Raw genomic sequence first — 23,476 nt, forward strand, 5'->3', positions numbered from 1 at the left:
AGACGCGCGGCCGGCGGTCTGGGGGCGCGCCGCCGCCCGGCCCCCAAAATGTGAGGCGAGGAGGGCGGAGACGCAGAGACGGCCAGCCGGGCGCCCTCGCCGCCCTCCGGCCGCCGCACGCCTCCAGTTCCGCGCCAGGCGAGGCCGCGCCGACCCCGCGGGCCTCGGCCCGCGCAGCAAAGCCGCCGAGGCCCCGCGCTCCCCGGTCTCGCTCAGGCTCCGCTTCCTCCCGCGGCGGGTTCGCGGCCCCGGACGGCGCGTCCGGCCTCGCTCGCGGCTCCTCGCCCGGACAAGTTGGAACAATGATCACGGTGAACCCCGATGGGAAGATAATGGTCAGAAGATGCCTGGTCACCCTGAGACCCTTTCGGTAAAGTTCTCTCCCGGTTGGCGCGGGGAGGTCGTTTTTCCCGAGGGGCGCGGGGCAGGGGCGCGCGAGGTCCGTCCCCGCGGGGGGTGCGGGCCGGCGGAGGGGCTGGGGCCGGGCACGGCGCTCGCGGCTCGGGTTCGGGGGGGCGGCGGCGGCGGCGAGTGATTCCGGGACTTGTCCCGAGTTGGTCTAGTTTGGAAAGGACTCCGAGTGCGAAGGCGGGAACGAGGGCAGGTGGCACCCAGGTCGTGGACCTGGGCTGGGAAGTAGCCCAACCGAGCGCGCCCTCCCTGCTCCTCGGGGTCCCGCCCCTCCTCGCCGGGGGCCCCAGGCTGGCGTCAAAGTTAGGGCGCCGCGCCTCGGGGTCGGCCTGCCGTGCCAGCCCTTCCCTGCCCCCTTGGTCGAGCGCTCCGTTTCTTGTCGTGGGGTGCGGGCTGTCTCCAAAGGGGGATCCCCGAGATTGGGACAAGGAGCCTCTCTGATGGGGATTCGACCCCCCCCCCAATCTAGGTGGTGGAGAGGCGGGGATGGGGTGGCGCCGCGCTGCTGGGGGCGGCAGGAGCCCGGACTTCGGCGGGAGCGCGGAGGCAGGATGGAGGTGGACACCGGTCCCCTCACCCCACCTCGGGCGGCCAAGGCCTGGGGCTGTGCGGCCGGTCAGGCTCTGCGGGCCCCACCCCGGAGGCCTGGGGAGTGGGGGGCGGAGGGCGCAGAGGAAGCGGCCACAGGTGAGGGAAGGAGCCCTTGAGGCTCCGAGGCTCGTGCTGTGGGAGGTGCTGAGTTCCAGCCCCTCCTCCCGAGGCCTCGCGGGACCCTCCCTGATGTCCCGCCCTTCTGCTGACCTGGGACCTTGGTTCACGAGGTGCCCGCCTCCCCAGCACATCCAGCCCCTCCATCTGCCAGGCCTGGGGCTGCAGGAGCCGCGCCGCGCCACCCCACCGCCGGCTGGAGGGTGCGGGAGGACCACAGGGCCCGGCTACCCCGGGGGTGGGCCTTGACCCGGCCAGTGGGAGGGACTCAGGAGCCCCCTACAGACACAAGTTTCCTATGGGAGGCGGGCAAGTCTGGAAGGGGACTTGCTCCTCCGGGAAGTCCTCCAATCTTTAGCTGACCCGCACCATGGAGAGGGTCCTCACCCGATCTCATCCTCCACGTCCGTCCCGCCGTCAGCCTGCAGAAAGCCCAGCCGCGGGACCGAGCTTTAGCCGGACATTTCCGAAGGCAATTAGCGCCCCGGCGGGGCTCCAGCACCACGGACAGCGCCCGCGCCCCGCCTGCATCCCTCTGGGGTTGTGCCCTGATTGACAGGCTCTGGGGGTGCACGGGTTCCCCCCCCCAGTTGTCTAGCTTCACCTCAGGGTCTCCCTAGGCCAGAGACCCACAGCCTGCTGTGGAGTCTTTGTGTCCCCTTCAGATGGCGGGGGCAGGCGACAGGCCTCCAAGGGTATCCCACCTGCTTGCCATGCTCAAGGGCAGGCGGCCTGGCAGGACTGGGGTGGGTTGGGAGCGCCAGGCTCTGGGCTACAGGCCGAGGCACCTTGTCACCGCAGGTCTTGGGATGCTGGCAGTGGGGTTCGATGCTCTAAGAGCAACCCCATTGCTGGAGAAGGGATTGGGGTGAGGGAGGGATGAGTCACTTGAGGGGCCGTCCTTGTCCTCAGGCCAAGAGGACAAACAGCCAGTTTCCTTCCGCAGGACCTTCTGGGTATATGCCCACCTCCTCTGACCCTGTCCCTCTGGCTGCTGTCCTGAGACAAGCCTGGCTTCACCTGGGGGACCCTCGGGCCTGAGCCCTACCCTGGGCTTGGTGGGATTCAATGAGGGGTCCTGGATGAGGAGAGAGCACTGTCCCTGTGCTGTCCCCTGCTTCCTGTCCTCCCTGTCACCTCCTGGAGGGTCCCCTCTCTGCTTTTGGATTCTGCCCCTCTCTGGTTTAATCTCCTTTAAACAAGCTTCCTTTAAATATGGGTAGGGAATTTTGTTGTGCTTTTATTTTCTTCCACAATTATGTGTTTTCTTTAATGGCCCAGAGTTTAATTAAATACTGCTCTGCCAGTTTCAAATAATGAAGATTAAAATGCATAAGGCAAGTCTTGCATGGAGGAGACACACTGGGGTTGGAGGACCGGGTGGCTGTGAGGGGGCTGGAGGTCTCTGGTGTGATGGGGGGCTCCCTGCGAGGTGGGGTTCCTCTCCCTGACGGGGGTGAGCGAGACTTCCCCTTCCAGCTCTGCCAGCTCATCAAGGTCTCTGGTCGACTTAAAGTCCCAAACAGCTGCCACCTCCGGCCACCTGAAGACTATGCCCGGGAGCTCAGTTGTCCTGTGTGGGGCCCCAGGTCTAGTACAGCAGCAGTGGGGTCTGGGGCTGGGGACTTGAGGGGGGCTCCCTGTGGGGGCTGCACGAGTGCCTGGCACCTGGTAGGTGATCAGTAGCTACAGACCAAAGCCGTGAGCAATAGTCCTTCTCTGGCCAGCTCTCCTGACCACGGTGACAGCCGTGCTGTGTGACACCCCACAGGCAGGCGCCAACGCACTCTGACCGGCCCCTGGCTCTGGCAGACAGTCTACCTACCGCGTGCCCGCCTGGTGGAGACGGGGGTCAGGGAGAGTCTGGGCACACGGCCCTGTCCTTCTAGATGTTACCATCGGTAGTGATGGGCACGCCCCGCCCCCTGCCCATGCCGAGGAGGTGTCCCAGCTCCCCACGACTGGACGCCTTGGCCAGGGTTGTGCACACAGTGCCGGCAGGCCTGGTGACAGACAGGCCCCAGGCGGGCGGGCGGTGTCTCGCCCTCTGGCTGGCACCGGCCAGTCCTGCTGGTCTCTCCTATGCCAGCTGCACCTGGAGAGCTGGTGGAAGGAGTGCTTGCCCCAACCCCGGAGGGTCCAATTCAGGAGCCCGGGGATGGGGGTGGGGGCTCAAAAACTGACACGTCCAGCATTTTGGAAGGGATGCCCAGGCTGCTGCTCTGGGGCCACACGCGGAGGGCCACTGGTGAGGAGGCTCGGAGCTCACGCCCAGGCGAGGTCCTGGTCAGTCACGGTCTGGGGGCCGCTGTGCCGCGTCCCTGTGCGGGGGCCGTCTTTCTCCTGCACAGATGAGAGACGTGCCCTGACCTTTTGTGCCCCGGCTCGCCGCCCCCGGTCACTCGGTCACTGTGCAGGCCCTCACAGGACAGGGGTGCGTGCTGACCGCCCGCCCTGTTGCTCTCCGCAGGCTTTTTGTCCTGGGCGTCGGCTTCTTCTCGCTCTGCTTCCTGATGACGTCTCTGGGAGGCCAGTTCTCAGCCCGGCGCCCCGGGGACTCTCCATTCACCCTCCGCACAGAAGGTATCTCACTGGGGGCAGGGGCGCCCCGAGTGGCGCAGGTGCGTGTGGGTGAGGGCGGGAGGCCCTGGAGCCTCGCACGGCTGACGGCCCTCTGGCGCCCGTCCCGGGCGTCCTGGCCACCTGGTCACTGGACGTGTGAGTGGACTAGGGTCTTGGCTTGGGCTGCGCGACCTTGAGTGCTGCCTCAGCTTCGGTCTCGGTCGTGGTCATCAGGGCCCCTCTTGCCTGGACTCTCGGGCCGGGGTCTCCCAGGCATCAGAAAGGGCTGCCCGTGTGGCTTCTCTGGTGGGAGGGGCCTGGCCCCAGCACTGGTCTCTGGGATGCCCACGCTCTTTGCCGTTGGTCCGGGCTCAGCCCCAGCAGGCTGTCCGTGGGCTCTCGTGCCTTATTTATAGGCCTGTGGGACACCGTCCGGGTCCCCAGGGCTCTGCCCACATGGTGCTTGCGAGGCCATGGAACGGAGTCTCCAAGCAGGGCGGTGGGGACTGGATGGCCCTGGTTGGTGTCCTGGCTCATTGTCTGCCGGCTGTGTGCTGCGGGCCGCATCACTGCCCTCACCTACAAGGGAGGAAAGCCACACCCGTCCTCCGGGGCTGGATTGCCTGAGCTCACCTGGCTGGGGCTGTGATGGGGCGGCGACCCTTCGCCCTTCATCCTGGGAGGCGTTTGGACCCGTGTCACAGGGCCTCATCTGTCAACCGCAGGGAAGGCGGGCACGGGGCTGGGGAAACGGAGGCAAGTGGGGTTCTGGGACTGCCCGGGGCTGGCTCGGTGGGCTCCCCCTGCCCCCGTGGGCAGTCTCAGCCGACTGGCTCACCCGTTTCAGGTGAGGACCGTACCCTTCCGCAGAAAGGTGGTCCCCCTCAGGGCGCTTAGGGGGCATCCCGGTGCCACCCCTGCCTCCTCATTAGAGTCGCGCCTTCGTCTTGCACACACCTCTGTGAACGTGCAGAGGTGAACTCCCGCCTCGCGGAGGCTGAGCTGTCCCTGAGCCTCCCTCGGGCCCCCCCGATGAATGGGACAGCGGCGCCCGCTTCCCCACGGGCACTGCCACGAGGACACACTCAGAGAGCTCGTGTAAAGAGCCCCGAGCAGCATCTGGCTACTAGTCCAGGCCCTGTAAATCCTGGGGCGGCTGAGTGTGCAGGGGGAACATTGCAGAAAAGAGCGAAGGACTGAGGAGGAGCCGGGACTTCCTCGGGGAGACACGTGAGGGTTGGGGCGGAAAGGGCGGCTGCACCCAGTGGGAAGGCACCTGGAGGGGAATCTTGGGGGGGACCCTGGGGGTCCAGAGGCTTGGGGTGTGGGAGTGATGCTCCAGCTCCCTGGGGCCATCCCTGTGGAGGGGAGTGTCTGGACATGTCTGTCTCTAGGGGTGCCGTATATCAGGGGCTTGAGGCAGCGGGGCCTCCAGAAAGGTGAGGGGTGGTGCCCAGGGGCCGGCACACAGCTGGGTGTGTGGGTTCTTCAGCTCACCTCCCCGAGGGGTTGGGGCCCTCACTAAGCCCAGAGTGCAAGGGGCTTGCGCAGGCCCTGCCGAGCCCTGCACTCTGCAGTTTTGCCTGGTAGGAGGGGTGGGAGCCGGCTCTGCCTAAGCCTGTGTCATAGGGGTGGACAGAACCACAGAGGGAGGAGGACTTGGCCGAGGCTGCGCCTAGATGTGATGTATCTGCTCCTGTTGGGGGTGCTCGGTCGGGGCTTCCCGGTGGGGCCTCTACGTGGGGCTGCTGTGGACGTTCTGGTCCACGTCAGGTGGGCACGTGCGGGCATGTCTGCCAGGTACCCCAGGAGCGGGGTCGAGGGGGCTCCTGTTGGAAGCAAGATGCCTGAGCGTGAAACGGGCTGGGGGGGCCTGTGAGAACCCGGAGAACTGACCCTGATTCGCTGCGTATCCTGGTTCTCACCGACTCCCAGTTTCTTTCACGACCTTGGATTAAGCTGATTTGCTTGGAGAGATGCGAAGTTGGGACTTGGAAGAGCCCCAGGTGTATCTTGTGGGTTTAAAATCTCAATCCTGCAAGAGACACCCTATTCCCTGCGGGGTGGGGGCGCAGCTCAGGCTGAACTTTGGAGCCCAGCAGGTGGATGGGGTTGGGGGAGGGGGGCTGGTGTGCAGGGGCCTCGGCAGGGATTGGGGGCATGGTGGGGGGTTTATTCAAGGAGTCTGCACTCAGCCCCAGGCAGACTCGGGAGGCAGAAACCCACGTTTGGGAGGTAAATCCTTGTACCGGTCAACAAACCCTGCTGAGCACAGGTGGAGAAGCTCTTCCTGCCCGTCAAGGCTGAGGGCAGTGGGGTCCCACAGAGAGGGACAGACGGCCGCAAGGACGTGGCCGGGGGGGACAGCAGCATCCAGAAGGACAGGAGACCCCACCACGGCCTCCGTGGACTGAGGCCTCCCCGGGAAGGCTCTGGGTTCACCTGTGGGCCGGTTTATGTTTCGTGACAGATTCACTCTGTATTCTGCACACTTGTCTTAAGACGTGGGGAGGAGGAGGCTGAGGGGAGACATGTAACTCGGAGGAGGTCTGACCCAATTCTGTCTCGCAGCAGCGGCTGGCTGGGCCCCGGGGGCCTATTCCCTGCGTGCTCTCTCCGTCCCTGCCCCTCCCGCTGCCTCTTCCTCCGCTGCCCTTCCCTGTCCTGGGAGGACTTGGCTTCCCCTGCAACAGGGGACGTGACGTGTGTGAGGCCTCCTCCCAGTGCTGCTCGGCTCCCTGGGGCACGGGGGGGGGGCTGCCGTAGCCCCTGTCTTGTCTTGAAGAAGTAGAGGTCCCGGGCCGTGTCCGGGGATGCGGGGCACAGGTCTGCAGGTCCTTGCTTCAGCCTCATGTGTTGCCCTGAGTTTCTGCTGGGGCAGACCTCCAGGCCTGGTCTGGCTTGCTCTGTGGCTGCCCCTGACTCTGAGCCTTGGCCTCAAAGGGCTCTGGGGCACCTCCTCTTGAGGCTACCAATGGAGGGGTGCGCCCGGGCCCTGGGCCTGCCCCTGTGCCCCCGGCTGTCCGGAGCCCTGAGCCCCCATGGCCTTGGCTGGGTTCCAAGGGGAACCCCTCAGCAGGGCCAGGACAGAGGTGCCCACACCTCCAGCCGCACAGACAGCCCCCACGCCAGGTGCAGGGAGGTCTGCCTGTCCATCTGTTCAGGTGTGAGCCCTTCAGCCTCCTGGGCGCAGGGGGAAAGGGTGGGGATGAGAGAAGAGGAGGGAGGAAGGGAGAGACAGAGAAGTGGGCACACGGCTTCTGGGGGGCGGGGCCTCGGTGGGCAGGAAACAGCCGCCCCCCCCCTTCCGTGTGTGGGGCCATTTGTGTCTCTGGCACCCGGCTTGCTTCATTTATATGGAAATGTGGAGGGAACACGTGTGGGATCTGAGGTGTTCACTGGGGCCTCAAATTAAGTGCCTTCAGTTTAGCTGCCGCCAGGAGCGGAGAGGTGACCCCGGGCAAGCCAAGTCAGGAGTGTGCTCTGCTGACAGTCCCAGCTGTGTAAAGCCAGCTTCCCTCCCAGGGACCCACCTCCCACCTTGCCCTGGGCAGAAAATGTAGGGGGCTGCCCGCTGAGGTGTCAGAAGCTTCCGGAGTCCTGTGCCCCCTGACAATGAGGGGAGTGGCCCCTGGGTCCCCACAGCTGGGGAGACGGCTGGGGTCTTGGTCCAGTCCAATGGAGGAGGCTTTGCAGACCCACCCGCTGGTGAGGGGCCCTGTCTCCTCAGCCCGAGGGTCCCTGGTCACCTCTCGCTCTGGTCTGTTCTGTTGAATTACCTTGCTTGGGTCTCCCTTCCTGCCTCCTCTGCCCCTGACACTGACCTAGAGGGAAGGGCACCTTGTCCCCCTTAGCACCCCTGCTGCACAGAGGTGGGCGGGGGCTCACATCTCGGCTCTGCTAACAGATGACAACCGCCTCTTGTGTCCTTGCCTTTCAGAGCCCCCTGGTCGTTCCCACCCTGTCAGCCCCTCCGGCCGCCCGACCACCTGTCCCTGTGCCTCACTCTCTCTCCCAGTCTCCCAGGCCTCGGGGGGCACTCCAGTCTTCCTGCCTTCTCGCCGCGGCACCAGTCCTGGCAGGAGGGCTTGAGCAGGAAGAGGCAGAGCTCCGCCCCTTGGGACATCCTGCCAGCCCCTCAGGCACAGTCCTTCCTGTCCATCTCCCCGACCTCTGCAGGCAGTCAGGGAAGGTGCAGACCTGTGGAGCCCAGCCCTCCATCTTACAGCAGGGGAAACTGAGGCCCAGAGAAGGACATGCCCATCCTATCGCTGCCCATTCTCTCCAGCACTCATCCTCACCCTCCGTCCGTCTCTGTGTCTGTCTGCCTGTCTGTCTCCCCTTCCTCGTCTCTCCCACCCTTGGCCCCTCCTCCGATTCACGCCTGTTCTTGCTTCAGAGCCAGGACCAAGGCTCTTTAAGAAGATGGAGAGGAAACTTTGGGGCATCCTCAGCTGGCTGATGGGATCTGGGGTGAAGCACCTCACTTTCACTTAATCCCATTCTTCACAAGGTGTCCCCTGCCCTCAGCCTTGGCGCTGGTCTTTGGGAGGCGGAGACCAGCTGGAGGGTTGGGGCAGATTCAGGGTGGCCTTCCACGGCGGGGTCTGGGATGGGGGGGCCCGAGCCTGATGGGAGAACAGGGCCCCTCGGACGCGGGCCTGCAGCCTCCTGTGCATGTGAGCCATGTGAGGCGCAGGCAGGGCAGGGTCCGGGGCCCCACGCCCGAGAGATCCGAACACACAGGTGGGGAGCAGGGCCTGAGAATCTGGATTTTAACAGCCCACCCAGGCGATTCAGGGCGGGGCGAGGCGAATGGTTGACCAATTTTAGAGCCCGATCCAGGAGTTCTCTTTGGAGCTTGGTGGAAAGGGGCTCTGAGGCCCCTGCCCCACCCCTGGGCCTTCTCTGTCACCTGGCAGACCTGAGAGCATGTCTCAAGCTTGATTTCGTAGGCCGCCAAACCGAGGCCCGGAAAGGTTAAAGGTCTGTCTTGGGTGCACCGCTGGGAGGGAGCAGGGCTGGCTCTCTGCTCTCTGGACTCCTGCCCTGCAGGTGGGGGGTGGCCAGACTCCCTCTCTTGACCCCCCACCCTTCCTGGGAAGACAGGAGTGGGCTGGGGTCTGAGCCACCCTGGCCCGGAGACCAGGTGGCCTCAGGCAGCCTCTGGGCTGCTGGGGCCTTACCTGATTGTGGCCCCGCTCTGCCTACAGTGACGGGGGGGCTGGAGTCCCGAGGTGTCCTCCGCAAGATGAGCGACCTGTTGGAGCTGATGCTGAAACGCATGGATGCGCTGGCCCGGCTGGAGAACCGCAGCGAACTGCACCGGGCTGCGGGCCACGGGCACTTTGCCCTGGACAGGTGAGGGGGCACGAAGTGGGGGGGAGGGGTGGCACCCGGGGGGTTGTCCCGACCACCTGTGATGGTGGAAGAAATGGCAAGAATGCGGAGAGCCGCAGAGTGAGTGACTGGAGCTAGACAGCTGTTCTGCCCCCGGTCAGAGCTGTTAACGCCCTGGTGCGGTGGCCTGTCTCTCTTCCTTTTTAATAACACAGCACATGTGAAAGCTGAAGGGTCCTTTAGCTGCTTCCCCCGGGAGACAAGTGCCTTTCTGACACATTGCAGCCCATTCTAGGCGCTTTCACACCCGTGTTTTGCGCACCTACGAGTTGTAAGTGCACAGTGTGTGGTTTCCGCACGCCCTGTGTAGGTGGCGTCGTGGCAGTTTGGAGCTCTGCCTGTTTGAGGGGCACGTGTGGACGTCCACGTGAACTGTGGTGGCCATCTGTGCACCAGTGGAGGGCGCCACCTTTGCCAACAAGGGTTTTCAGGTCTATTCATTCTACGTATCCCTTGCTGAGCCCAGAGTGCTCAGAGGTTCCCCAAGTTTGCGGTGCTGCCCTGTACCCCTCCGCGGCGTGGGCAGGAACCCAGTGGTGCACGCCCGGATTGTCTGTCATCGGTGTGTCCGTGGTCTCCGGGCCCCAGAGAACGGGGTAGGGTGTCCCGGCCCCCCCACACCCCTCGCCGATGCAGCTGTGGGGGAGGGCGCCTGGGCCCCGCCATCCCGGGGAGACCTTTAGGGTGTTGGGGTCCTTTACGAGGTGGGTCTGCGCAGCATGTTCTAGTTGCCGGAGAATCAGTTGGAAACCCACACTTTGACACCATTCAGGGAAAGCTATGCCTCAGCCAGTGTGATTTGCTAAAAGTGTTCTCCTGCTAAATAACACATTTGAAATCCACACTTGGAGACAATTTGCCGAAAAGCTCTATCTCAGCCAGTGCGTGTGATATAAAAGCCAGGCTCCAGACATTTCCGGTGGAAGAGGCTGCCACTCCAGCGGGAAGGCGGCCGGTTTGAGGAGCGAGGGAGCTTCCTGGGGAGGCTTGTCTTGGGTGATGGCGACTCCAGTGGATCTCTCCTGCCCGCCGGGATCGCAGATGGTCTCTGGGGGCCTTCACTGGTGTCAGTCCCGTGCACCGTCAGGATGGTCTCGGTGAGACCGTGCTCTCTTGCGGCTGCATCCGGCAGGCAGCCCCCAGTGTGGGAAGACCCCCAGGGCGTGCCTTCCAAGGGCGGGGTGGGGGTGGAGAGAGGCCCCAGCCCAGCTCTCAGGCCGGCCGTGGCCTTGTCCTTGGTGACCTCCTTCAACAAGGGGGAGACCGAGGCCCAGGAGGCAGGAAGCCGCTCCCAGGTGCAGGCTGTGGAGGGGCTGGGCCTGGCTGGGCCCCAGCCAGCTGGCTCCAGAGCCCACCTTTCCAACCACGTGCTCAGCGAGCGAGCGCCTCCTGGGGGTTCGTTCCAAACCCTTTGGCAAGACTTTCTACACCAGCTAATGTGCAACCTGGGAAGAAAGCCCTTTGTTCCACCTTTGTTCTGGGTTGGGTTTTTTTTTTTTTTGGTTTGGAAAATGTAGCCACTGAAATGACAGCCAGTAGCCTGGAGTCCCGTGCGTCACAGAAGTGGAGGGCCCGACACAGTGCTGGCTCCTGGTGGGGGCTCAGTGCCCACGAGAAACCGGGCCCCTGGTGGGCTCCACGGCCGGGTGCTGGGTCCCCGCTCGACACTGCTCCACCCTCCAGGGCCTGAGCATCTGGCCGAATGAACTAGAGGGATCCCCTCACGGAATAGGTACGGACCTACTAAGCGCGGGGCGCTGCTGCCGGTGCTGGGGGCGCAGTGAGGTTCGTCGTCCTCGTTGCTGCCCGGAGACAGGCAGCAGCCGAGAGGAGGAAATCGGTGAGGTGCTGTCAGACCCTGATCCCCACTCTGAAGGATGGGGGGCTGCCTAGGGAAGGGCTGTTCACAGGGGGGGTCTGGGAAGGCCCTTCTGAGTTGGGGAATGTCAGAGCTGGATTCGGAAGAAAGCGGGGGACGCAGGCGGCCGCCGGAGCAGAGGGTTGAGGTAGGGCAGGCGCCCTGGGGCGGGACCCCGGCTGGCACGTTGGAGGTGAAGGACCAGCGTCCAGGCCAGCACGGCGGACTGCGGGGCGGCCGGTGGCAGCCCTGCTCAGCCCATTGGGACACTATTTTCAGAGCTGTGGGAGGTTGTGGGAGGGCTCGAAGCCAGGGACTGACGAGATCGGCCCGCTTTTTTTTTTTAAGATCCGACTGCTACATGAGAAATGGCTCGAGCACTCAGGGAGGGGGGCAGAGGGGCCATCGGCAGTGACGGGAGACAGCGGCGAAGGTCTCCGACTCCCCTGGAGTCTCCCCTGGGGGCACGAGGCCATTTTCTTCTCCGTGTACGTGGGTCGATTTGCTCTGACGCCGCCGCTGTCCCCTGCGACCCCGCCTCTCCCCCCCTCGTCCCTCCCACTCTCCCGCCTGCCCCCAGCTGTGTGGCCGCCCCGGCCCTGTCCAGAGATTCCCCGGGGCGAGGGCAGAGGACCCAGCCGGCTCCCTGCAGAGCCTCCTGCTGTGGGCAGAGAGCGAGGGTCAGGTGTCCCTGGGCTCTGGGTGCTGTTGCCGGCACGTTGCGTGTGTCTCGGATTTCTTCCTGTCCCGCCGTCCCCTGCCTTTCCTGTCCTCCTGGGGCAGCACGAGCCACCTCCCAGCTCCGGCCAGCGGAGCCCGTCGGGCCCCACAGGCCGAGCCATGCGTCTCCGGAGCCGTGTGGCCGCTCTGGCCTCAGAGACGGAAGCGGAGAGTGTGTCCAGGGCTGTGGGTGCTGTGTGCCCACCCCCCCCACGTGGTTGCCAAGCGCCGCCTCTGGGACTCTGGGCACCGGCTGCAGTGGGCGCCGCACCATGAACGTGAACATGGTCGCACCGTGACCTGGTCATCGCACGGGGGGACCCGCCTTAGGGTGAGAATCTGAGCTTCAGGAACGGCTGTCTGACAATGGTCACTGTGGCCTTCTTAGTGGTGTTAGCCAGTTCGAGTGACAGTTTCCAGGCCTGCTGTCAAGGGAGCCCTAGACACGGCGCCTCCGCCCACAGGCAGGGCTCAGGTCGTCGTCGGGAAGTGCGTGGATGGGGAAACACAAGGATTTTCACAGTTGGGGGAAAATGCAAAAAGTATCAGGTATCCCATTATACGTAGAGTTGGACTGCATAGCCTTAAAACCCAGTAAAAATAAAATACTGCAGAAAAGGCGACGGAACGGAGGTACAGCAAAGTTCTCGTCTGTGGGCAGTGAGGTGGGGGGCTTTCCCCTCCCCATAGAAATTCCTTTTAAAAAGCAGCTTTATTTAAACACTCAGAAATGCTTCTAGACACCCAGCTCTGGGGGCCGCAGGGCCTGGAAGCGCAGCTTCCCTGGGGTGTGTGTGCGTCGGGGCTGGCGGCAGGGCAGGCGACACTCTGTCTGCTCAGACAACTTCGGGCTCAGTTTTCCAGGACACACCTCATTTCTCTCGGCACCGGGGCGGCCGGGCCCCGGGTGTGCCCCTCCTTCTGCGACAGCCTCATGCTGAGCCATCGTGGGGGCGCCCGTCCGCCTCCAGGGCCGGAGAGAGTCCAGGCTGCCGGGAGGGTGGGCGGCTGGGCGAGGTCGGCCCTCCCTCCGGGGTGGAAGCCCATCCCGTGCGGCAGTGACTGAGGACGGGCCAAACATCCCTGCAAAGGCGCAGGTCCGCCGCCCGTTTGGAAGACGGCCCTCAAACCAGACGAGCCAGAGACCAACGGCAAAAGCAAAGGGAGGCCAGTCTGGGAAACAGGAGCGTGGGGAGTGCGGCCGGCGGTGTCGACGTCAGACCAGAAACGTCGGAGGCAAAGGGACGTTCAAGGGGACGAAGGGTGTGGCAACGGTGTCAGCCTCACCGGCAAGAAGAATTCCACTTCCAAGAAAACAGTCGCGCCCCTCAAGTTGGCACACACGTGTTCATTACATGACATTTGTCACTGAAAGGCAGCCAAACAGACACATCTGCGCACATGCCATTGGGAAGGAGAGAACCAGGAAAGGTCAGTACAGCGTGGGCGCCCACGGTACGGAGGGACGTAACCACTAAAACCCACATTAGAAACAGTTAATGAGCTGCCCCGGCTGGGGTGGCTCAGCTGGTTGGGACCTCGTCCCGTAACCGAAAGGTTGCGGGTTTGATTCCCGCTCGGGGCACCTGCCCGGGTTGTGGCTTTGGTCCCCGATCCCGGCTCCAGGCGCGTACAGGAGGCGGCCGACCATGCTTCTCTCCCGCGTTGCTGTTTCTCTCTCTCCCTTCTCTCTCTAAAAGCAATGGGAGAAATGTCCTCGAGTGTGGATAAAAAGTTAGTGAAAGAGGCACGATACAAGGCGTGTTCGGTGAGACCTCAGTAAATAAAATGCACGTGTAACGAGTTAAAAACACCCTCCAGGAGAAAGCGGGCCCCGGGGTGGGGGTGGGCGTTTGGCCCCCCAGCCCGGTATCAGCACCAGTCCCTTCCCCACGTGGTTGGACCCCACCCTGGGCACCGCCAGCCCCATTCCTGTCAGTGGTGGGAGGTGCCTGTTGTCCACCACGTCCGTCATCACTGTAGATACCAGCGCGTTTCTTGGTGCTCGGGCCTGGGGCGGGGCTGGCGGACCTGCTGTCACCTGTTCAGGGTCCCCCGTCCCCAGCATCAGGGGTGCTGGATGGCGGTGAAATGGGGCTGAGAAAGGAGCAGTAAGAGTGCAGGGAAGAGGGTGGGGGCTCCCCGTGTTACAGACAGATAGGCGGACCAGGGAGAACAGGCGTCCCGCCTGCAGTGCTGTTTCTGGCCGTGCATGCTTGTGTCTCTGGGCCGTGTGTCTGCAGGCACCCGTGCCCCAGAGTCTCCGTGTTTTTAGAGCAGAGCGCCCAGTTTCCTAATAAAATAACAACTCCAGCAAGCACGCTGGCCAGCTGTGCAGAAATCGATGCCCTGTTAATTGAATGCAGCCTCATAAATCATGGGAGGAACTCGAAATTCCACCTCCTTCCCCAGGCATCCTGGGCCGCTCTCCACCGGGCCAGGGGAAGGAAGGCCCCAACTGCTGATTGCCTCCAGGGGCCAGGAAGACAGGCTGGAGCCTCAGGGGACCTCTTGGAGCCCATGCTGGGAAGGGAAGTGGCCACTGGCCACAGGCAAGAGCCAGAGTTCCCTGCTCAGCCCTGGCCCCTGGCCCTGAGTTGGGAGCAGAGTGTCCTGTGGCTGGAGGGAGGCCTGTGGTGTTGGCTGCCACTCTGGGGGCAGCCCCCAGATGCTGGCTATCCCAGGTCAGCCTTGGGGCCACCTGACTGCAGGGGGGCACTTGTGGTCTGTGGGATGCTCGGGCAGGGGATCTCTGAATACCAGGGGTATTTAGACTACACCCAGGCTGGCCCCGGTGGGAGTGGGCGGCCCAGAGCCTGGCTTGGCCTTCTTTTACTTAGTAAGAAATGATGGTTGTGGTGAAATTTCTGGTGCTTAGTAGGTGTGCAAAATACACGCAGGCCCAGGGCTCATGCGCCGGGTACGTCTGACTACTCTGTGGGCAGAGGGACAGGCAAGGGCCGGCGCAGGGGCCTGGTTCATCTTCCCCAGGGTGGGGCCGGCAGGCGTGCGAGGCCCTGTCTACCTCAGAGGTCTCGGGCTTTGGGCGCGCTCGCTCCCGAACCGCGACGGTTCCCCAGGCCCCCGTGCCTCCAAGGAGGGCAGTGTAAAAGGTGCAGCACACCCAGGGGGTGGGCCCGCCAGCAGGCAGGTAGGAGGCCATCACCCCCTCAGCCCCCCCAGCCAGGGCTGTTTGCAGACCCTCTCGTCTCAGTCTTACGAGGACCACTGTGGGCACCCCACCCTGACCGGCTCTGAGACTTCATTCACCAGCCCACCAGTTCACGTTCTTCTGCGTCGACCACCTTCTGCTTTTCAAATGCCCGCCCCAAAGACAAACAAGGGAAGAAATGAAAATAAGCACAAGCAGGGAGATCCAAGGGCTCTCCATCCTCTGCGCCGGCGGAAGGCAGACAGGGGCCTGCTGGGCGGTGGGCGAAGGGCAGACGGCACCCTCCCGTGTGCCCCCTACCTGGGCAGACAGAATTCCAGGCTTGCGCCCCGCTGGCGGGCTCTGCACGGTTAGGACGGGTGTTGCCAGGGAAACTCCTTCTGCCAGAACTTTTTCCGCCTTCACCATCTGCCGTTGGCTGCGATCCCAGTAGAAACAGTGCGGAGGGTCCCACCCCATGACGTCCCTTCGCCGGGCGGGGAGGGCCTGCGGCCTTCTGCTCAGTCCTGGCCTTGGTCCTGCCGTCGGGCCCCCCTGCAGGCACGGGCGCCTCCCAGGGGCACTGCCCCTCCCCGCCCGTCACGGGACGGGCAGCGGGTCCATCCCAGACGATCCCGCTGTGCCCCAGGGCAGCCTTCCCTGACTGCTCCAGCCCAGTGCTCTGCCGGCAGCACCAGGCTGCTTCCAGGGCTGGGGACACAGGACCGGGGCCCTTGTGGGGGCTGCGACCGCTGCACGTGTGTCCAGGTGTTTGTCCGGGAGGCCCAGCCCCTGTGCCCCCGCCATGCCCGTTGCTTGGCCTCCCCCTGGAGCGGCTTCGCCACCCGCCCCTCCGCCGCACCGCGGCCGTCTCAGCAGGACCCCCGCCCCGCTGGAACCCCGTTTCCCACTTCACAGCTGTGTGACCCTGAGCAGGTAGCTCAGCCTTGCTGTGCCTTGGTTTCTTCCCCTGCACAGTGGGGCCGGGAAAAGGGGTCACGATGTTGAGAGGTGAACGGGGGTGGGCACAGGAGGACCTTGGCGAGGAGCGTGCCCAGTGGCCGTTTCACTGCCGTAATTCGCGGTGGCGTTTTCCCGTCCTCCCCACGGTCCAGGACAAGCCCCGCCTCCCTGGGACTTCAGAGCAGGACTTCAGGCAGCAAAAACCTTTGTCCTGTGAAAATTGCCGAATTTCTCCCCGCCCCACAAGTAAAGTTCCTGGCTCTGCTGGGATTAGACTCATGTATGACCCTCCCTCTCAGGGATGAGCTGACAGCTGTCAGGGAGAAGCAGCGTCTCCAGCATTTATGGAGCGCCTACTGCATGCTGGGCATCGTGCACTCAGCCTGGTGTCTAACCCTTACAGCCACTCTGTGAGGCGGTTGAGATGCTTCAGATTTTGTAGGAGCTGACCCCTGAGTTCAGAGAGGTTAGGGAACTTGCCCCAGGTCACAGAGCTGTCCAGGGAAATCGGGATTCGAGTCAAGGGCCTCTGACTCTGAGGCCCTGCACCCGGCGGTTCTTCATCCTCAACACAAGGAGCACAGGTCAGAGAGAATTTTGGGGGCGGGGAGGGGAGGAGGAAGGGAGAACCGGGACTCACTTTCCGTGATGGATTAAAAACCATTTCCTTTTACTTCTGCGGGTAGTGATTGTGAGGGTGTCCTGGGGCCCAATGAGGACACATTCTGAGGCTCCGGGTGGCTGTGGATTTTGGGGGACACTGTTCAACCCAACACAGAGATGGAGCCCTGGGTGCGAGGCCCGTGCTGGGCAGCGTCAAGCTCCACTTATGAAAGGTTGGGACCCGGGATCCCCTGGAGGTTTCAGCTGGCTGCTCACATTCACACCCGAGGTGCAGGGGCTCAGAGAAGGGTGGAGGGGCCCCAGCCTTGGGGGAAAGGTGCCTTCAGGAAGCGGGTGCAGCCCCTTCCAGTGTCTCTGGTGCCCTGGCAGAAGCTCGGGCTGCTCCGGTTGGAAGTTGGGTGGGGCACCTGGCCCTTCCCTGCCCCAATCCTGACGCAGCAGCTGTCTGGCCCTCTGTCCTGGGGCCACCTCCTTTGGTCACCTAAGTAATCCTTCCTGTCAGAGGAGTGCCCGTCCTGTCTCTGCTGGTTGGTGGGGTCACAGTCCCTCTGGGCGTCTTTCGGAGCCCTGCGGTGGTCAGGGTGGGCCAGTGCCTTCACCGGCCTGACCCAGGTGTCTCAGTGGGCGCGGATCAGCCCCGACTGGGTGAACATTGGTTCTTGAGGGGCAGGACTCTTGTACATATGACCGTGGCCCGAGGTTCTTCACGGGCCTGGCATGTGAACAAGCAGAATATCCATGGGGTTGATGTTCTGGGGGGGGAGGGGAGGGAGCGTGACTGGGGGAAAACACATCTAAAAAGGCTTTCTAGGGCGGCGGTGGTGCAAACAGGCTGAGAATGCTTGGTCAACCGAAATTCCTTTTGCCGCAGCTGCGACCAGCCCACAGCACAGGCGGCCGTGCGGGCGAGCACATTCAGGGCCTGCTTCACTGGACGCTGTGGGTCGGGGCTGTTCTCGGCTCTGTTCTGAAAGAGGAGCACACTGAGGCTCAGAAAGGGTGGGCGACTTTCCCAGGGTCACACAGCCGTTGAGAGGCAGGCCTCGAGCTCTGCTCCTTGTGCGTGGCTGTGCACTGGACGCCCTGACCGCTCTCTTCCTGACGGCATCTGAAGAAACACCCCCACTTCTTCCTGCCTGGGGGCCTGTGAGCAGAAGGAGCGTTTGTCAGATCCCCTCATGTGAAATCTCGTGGGAGACCACTGTGAGGTCTGTTGTCTTCCAGAAAGAGATGTTGAAGCCCTAACCCCGGTACCTGTGAGCGGCATCGTATTTGGAAACAGGGTGTTTGCAGATGTGACCCAGTTACCATGGGGCTGTGCCAGGTGTGGGCAGGCTCTCGCCTGGTGATTGGCGGGCGTCCGTGTAGGAAGAGGGAATTTGGGCACAGGAAGGCCAAGTGAAGACAGAGACAGAGGGGAGTGACTCGGCCACAGCCAGGGAGCTCCAAGGACTGGGGCCCCAGCAGGAGCAGGAGTGAGGCCTAGAGCAGATCGTTCCCCGGAGCCTGCAGGAGGGACCGGCCCTGCCTGACCTTGACCTCAGACTCCTGGCCTTCCTTGGTGGGCAAGGTCACCCGCTCAGAAGAGGAGGGGAGAGGGTTTTCCAGCACCGAGAGCCCGGGTCGGAAAGATCTTCCTCCACGTAGTTCCAGGTCTGTGTGGCCAGGAAGACCCAGTTCTTGTAAAGGGATAAACAGAGATTAAACCGGGCCTTGAAGCCAGAGGACAAAGCGAGAATCAAGGAAACGAAAGTAATATGTGTGGAACAGCGAGCGTCTTCCTGGGGAAAGGCCCCAGGGTCTCCCGGCACTGGCCCTGGGCCGGCAGAGAGCAGGCTGCCTCTGCAGGAGCGTTTGCAAGGAGATAAACACCACGCGGAGGTCTCCTAAACCTCCGGGTTCAAGGAAATAACTTCTCCCCAAATGCAGGCCACATGAGACTGGGGCAGGCCGAGGCGCTTGGTGGTTGTGGCAGAAAACAGAGTTCAGATCCTGGGAGGAATCCGTTCTCGGAACCCAACAGTAATTTAGTAGAAGTTTAACAGCCGGCGGGTCCCCTGGCTGCTCTGGGTAGAATTTATGTTGGCGTGATACTGTCCTTCTGGGAAGAAATAGAGAAGCAGGGTCAGGGCAGCTGGCCGTGCGGACGAGGGCCCCTGTCACCGGAGGCCCCTGGACTGGCCCTCTCCTGGTTCTGGGATGGAATTCCCCCGCTGCCTCAGGCTCTGCACTTGGACACAGGTGCGGACGGGGTCCGCCTGTGCACCGTGGGCAGTGGCCCCTGCAGCCGGTGGGGGCGGGCAGACGGCTCCTCTTCCAGCCAGGCTGTATCCATTGTTGCCTTTCCACCCAGTGCAGGGGGGTGTGGGATCCCTGCAGTCCCAATGCTCTCCTCGCTGGCCAAGACCCTCCTGGGCAGGCCCTGCCTCTCAGCCCCGGTTTCTCCCAGTAGGTTGCCGCCTGGGGCCGGCCTCATGGAGCGGATCCAGGCCATCGCCCAGAATGTCTCAGACATTGCCATGAAGGTGGACCAGATCCTGCGGCACAGCCTACTCCTGCACAGCAAGGGTGGGGCCGGGGCACCCCTGCACGCCCAGGGGCCAGTGCACTGGATGGGACAGCTGGGGGGGGGGCCTGGCTTCTCCCACGTAGCTCCCCAGGCTCTCAGCAGGGCAACTCTGGGTTCACACACCCTGACTCGGCATGAGGTGCTGAGGACAGCAGAGGCCCCTGGAGACTCAGGTGGCCCCCTCTGCTCCCCTGGATGTGGGAGCGGCAGTCTGGGCTGCAGCCTGGCCTCGGCCCCCTGAAAAGGTGGGGGTACATCAGGGTGGGGGCGTCAGGTCTTCCCATCCAGGCAGCTGATCCATAGTCATCCAAGCCAGCTCTTCACTGGGTCTGAACCCCCTGAGGAGGGAGGGTGGGGTGGGGTGGTGGCAGGGGACAGCCCAGGTCCGGGGACGCCCTGGTGGTGGCCTTTCCAGTGAGGAAACTCAGGCTGCAGACTGCGCTAGCTCCCGCCGCCCCCTCCCACCCCGACCAGCCTGTCCCGTGTCTTCCGGGCTCTGTCCCTGTCCCAGACCCAGGTCCTCAGCAAGGTGACCTTCTCTCCCCAGTGTCCGAAGGCCGGCGGGACCAGTGCGAGGCGCCCAGTGACCCCAAGTTCCCTGACTGCTCGGGGAAGGTGGAGGTGAGGCCTGGGGCTGTGGGTGGGGGTAGAGGTGACCAGGAAGGGGGCTCCTCCGTGGGCACTGTACCCCAGATGAGCTCGGGGGTTCCAGTGCCCGTCAGGCTGCCCGCCAGCTAGAGCCTTTCAGCCCAGGCCGCTGACCCTGACCTTGACCCCAGCAGCAGCTGGTGGAGGCCAGCCCCAGGGAAACTGCTTCTCTGCCTGGCCCACCGACCATTTTCAGTGCGTTTTTATAGCAAACGAGCTATCAAATATACGCCTCCCAACAAACTCAGACACAGGGAGGACTTAGTCTTTCTCCTCATCCCTCGTGGACTGAGCAGCTGGACCGAGAGCCCCTCAGGCCCCACCTCCCTGGACCTGCGGCTGCATGAAGCCTGTCGGGGCCAGCGAGTGGCAGTGAAGGCCCGCTCCTCACTGGTCCTTGAATCCCCGAAAGGGTGGGGTGGCAGCTGCAGACTGCTTCCTCGGTGACACCCCAGTGTGTCGCCGTGGGTGGGCCTGCGCTCGCCCCAGCCCTTGCCTCCTCAGAGGCTGCACCTGACCTTGCCGCCGGCGAGTCCAGCTGGACCCCAAGCTGCTGCGCCTCCCATGGTGTCCTGCCCTGGCCTCGTTTCCCTGGGGCCTCCTCTGCCTTCTGGGCCTGGAGGATGCTGGTCCAGCTGGCCTGCCCTGAGGTTCTCAGTGGCCAGGGCAGGGGGCGTCTCTAGGGTGGGCCCCAGAGGCCGTGCCCTGGTGGATGGCGGGAGCCTCCCAGGGTCACGGCGGTGAGGAAAATGCCGAGGGGGTGGGCAGGCCCCTAGCCCAGGCTGGCGTCTTTGCAGTGGATGCGTGCACGCTGGACCTCGGACCCCTGCTATGCCTTCTTTGGGGTGGACGGCACCGAGTGCTCCTTCCTCATCTACCTCAGTGAGGTCGAGTGGTTCTGCCCCCTGCTGCCCTGGAGGAACCAGACGGCCCCCCAGATGGCCCCCAAAGCCCTCCCCAAAGTCCAGGTAGGCCTGGGAGTTGGGGAGTGTCAGTGAGGGGTGGGTGGACAGCTCCAGGTGGACATCCCCTTGCCCCTGGTGTGATGAGGTGGCCAGCTCTGCCTGGTGGTTGGGCCTGCCCTGCAGAATGCCCGTCCACCCCCCTGGGGACGCTGTGAAGCCTGCAGGTGCCCCCTTTACAGACCAGAGCAGCAGTAATCACTGGCACCCCTCGAAGACTCCTAGCACGTGACACTTTGGCTGTTGCTGAGCCTCCCCACTGTCCTCCTGAGACTGTTTAATGGGGTGGCCAGAGCTGAGCTGGTTCAAGGTGTAGTTGCTCCGGCTCCACCAGAAGGCAGCCCGGCCTCCCCGGCTTTCAAGCCGCTGCCCTGACCACTGGCCTCCCTGCCTGCTGGGGGCACCTGGGATCACTGGGCACTGGTGCTGCTGAGCGCCTCCTAGAGGGCTCGGGACCGGCCGGCTTGGCTGCGGGGAGAGAGCAGGGGTCCCCACTGCGGGGGCGGCGGACCTCCTGGAAAGGGCGAGGGGCCACAGCAGGCTCCGGCCTCACGCGGAGGGCACCAGCCCCCATCCCTGGGGCTGCGGGTGCTGGCAGTGGCATAGCCGCAGGTCTCCGAGTCCGAGAACCCGGGACTGGACTTCCCTCCAGGCAGTTTTCCGGAGCAACCTGTCCCACCTCCTGGAGCTGATGGGCAGCGGGAAGGAGTCTCTGATATTCATGAAGAAGCGGACCAGGCAGCTCACGGCCCAGTGGGCGGTGGCCGCCCAGCGCCTGGCGCAGAGGCTGGGGGGCGTCCACAGGGACCAGAAGCAGGTACCTGACCCTCTGTGTGCGTTCAGGGAGCTGAGCTCAGAGGGATAGGAAATTAGCCCAGAGCCCCAGGGTCCCAAGTGGACGCCAGTCTGCCCTCGAAAGAGTTTTACAGAGTTTGAATTTGGGCCAGAAGGGGGAGGGGAGGCAAAGACAGGTGAGAGGCAGGTGTGGCCCGGGGCCCTTTCAGATTTGGGAAAGAAAGATCCCCCCCCCCGCGCTGCTCCTTAAAGGTCCTGCCTCCTGCGGACGTCTCGTTCTCACTGGGTGGAAAGGCCATGGCATTTGTCTGGGATGTTGGGGATGATGTCATCCGTTTTGGGAGGGTTCGTCGGTCTGTCCGTCCGTCCGTCTGTCCATCCACCCATCCAATAAGTACTTGCCTGACTCTCACGCCGCCCTGTCTGTTTCTTTCAGAGCCCCTCTCATTTCATGAAATTCTCTCTTGTCTGTGTTCACTGTTGTCTCCTCTTCCATCTGGAACGTAAGCGCCATGAGGGCAGGACGTGACCGCCTTGTTCACCTGCGCCTGGTGCCGGTGCGGTCACTCTGCCTCTTGGTCCCCCCGCCGTGCCAGGAGGCGCCCGCCCAGGCCCAGCTGGGAGACGGTGCCTGCCGCCGGCCGGGTCTCCCCAGGGTGGCAGGGCCAAGTGCTGTTGCTCCTCCGTGCTGACCGCCCCTGCCCCCACAGATCCTCGTCCACATCGGCTTCCTGACGGAGGAGTCTGGCGACGTGTTCAGCCCGCGGGTGCTGAAGGGCGGGCCCCTGGGGGAGATGGTGCAGTGGGCGGACATCCTGGCCGCTCTGTATGTCCTGGGCCACGGCCTGCGGGTCACAGTGTCGCTGAAGGAGCTGCAGAGGTGAGTGCTGGGGGCGGGGAGCCCCTGCCCCAGAAGCCCCTGCTCCATGAGCTCAGTCCGCCACCCACCCCCACCCCCTCCCCCTCCCCCATGGGGACTCCTGGTCACTGTTGGGATGCGCCCAGGGAGTGCGTTTTCATTGAGCTGTTCACGCTGCCAAATTCTCCATCTCTGGGCTGACAGGTACCTTGGGTTTGTGCTTGGGGGCTGACAAGCATTGGCTTGTGGAGTTGACCCATGTCCTAGGGGTGGGGTCCCCTCAGCCTGGCATTCTGGTGGTCTTGGAGCAGCCTCAAGGTTCTCTTCTGGAACTGGGATCCTTCCCGGGCCTATTTGGAAGCTGGAGGCCAGTAAGCCCAGGAGGGTGGTGGGTGGGCCGGTGATGCCTGTGCTCCCCTCTCCAGGGTCCCTCTGAGGCCCCCGGAGGTGGGAGACGGACGTGATTGCAGGGTGGGGCTGCGTGTGGGCCCTTCGCTGGGACTGGATTCATTTCTAACTTCCACATCTGTGAGATGTAGGGATACGTGCGCTTTTTCTTCTATTGTTTACTAATGTGAGTCACTTGGTACCTACAAAAATACATGTAACACATGAAGCAGAAGGGGCGTCCATGGTTCCGCTGCTCACCATGTGGAAGCGTCACCGGGGCTCCGGGTGGCCTGGGGTTGCCTGTTCTCGCCCCTCCCTCTGCCTCCTGGGAGGGAACCTGCAACTTGGATTTTGCGTTTGTCGTTCCTTTGCGTCTTAGAAGAAAATTGGTGTTTTTAACACACTCACATCCTCGTGAACAGCATGCGGTGTGGTTGCATTCTGGTTTGGTCTGGGGCTCGGTAAAGAGGCGGCCGTTGTAGGTCGTCTCCGAGACTTGCCTTCCCCGCCCGGTGCTACGTTCCGTGGTTCATCCACGTGTTGCAAGGAGCTCCGGGCCGTTCCTGTCACTGCTGGGAAGAGACCATGATGGGCCGTCAGTCCTGCCTGGCTACCGAGGGTTTGTCCTGGCTTCGAAAGTCATGCTGGATGATGCTGCGGGGGACACTCTGGGGCGAGTTGCCTGGTGCACCTGAGTCAGTATTGCTCTCGGACGTGAACTTAGGAGAACGCTTGTCGAGAGGCAGGGAGTGTGAAAACTCAGCTTTTCCCTGGACGGTTGCGCTAATTCGGTCCCACCCACATGGCTCCCAGGGGGCCACCTCTCAGTGTCACCAGGCTCCCTGACAGAGGGCCC

General features: G+C 63.5%; 1 protein-coding gene across 2 annotated transcripts in view; it reads left to right on the forward strand.

Moving 5' to 3' along the window:
* The first annotated feature begins 302 nt into the window (after window positions 1-302).
* The window catches only part of MGAT5B (alpha-1,6-mannosylglycoprotein 6-beta-N-acetylglucosaminyltransferase B), a 51,379-nt gene continuing 28,205 nt past the window's right edge, over window positions 303-23,476 (forward strand). The window contains exons 1-8 of one of the 2 annotated variants that reach the window (XM_037158046.2): window positions 303-370; window positions 3,590-3,702; window positions 8,895-9,042; window positions 18,850-18,965; window positions 19,514-19,587; window positions 20,412-20,582; window positions 21,229-21,393; window positions 22,082-22,251. In XM_037158046.2, coding sequence (XP_037013941.2) covers window positions 303-370; window positions 3,590-3,702; window positions 8,895-9,042; window positions 18,850-18,965; window positions 19,514-19,587; window positions 20,412-20,582; window positions 21,229-21,393; window positions 22,082-22,251 — 1,025 coding nt within the window. The remainder of the gene's footprint in view (window positions 371-3,589; window positions 3,703-8,894; window positions 9,043-18,849; window positions 18,966-19,513; window positions 19,588-20,411; window positions 20,583-21,228; window positions 21,394-22,081; window positions 22,252-23,476) is intronic. The other variant, XM_053659019.1, reaches the window with a different exon arrangement.

This window comes from Artibeus jamaicensis, unplaced genomic scaffold, assembly GCF_021234435.1.
Source record: "Artibeus jamaicensis isolate MK-2021 breed Jamaican fruit bat unplaced genomic scaffold, CSHL_Jam_final contig_2259, whole genome shotgun sequence".
Taxonomy (NCBI): Eukaryota; Metazoa; Chordata; class Mammalia; order Chiroptera; family Phyllostomidae; genus Artibeus; species Artibeus jamaicensis.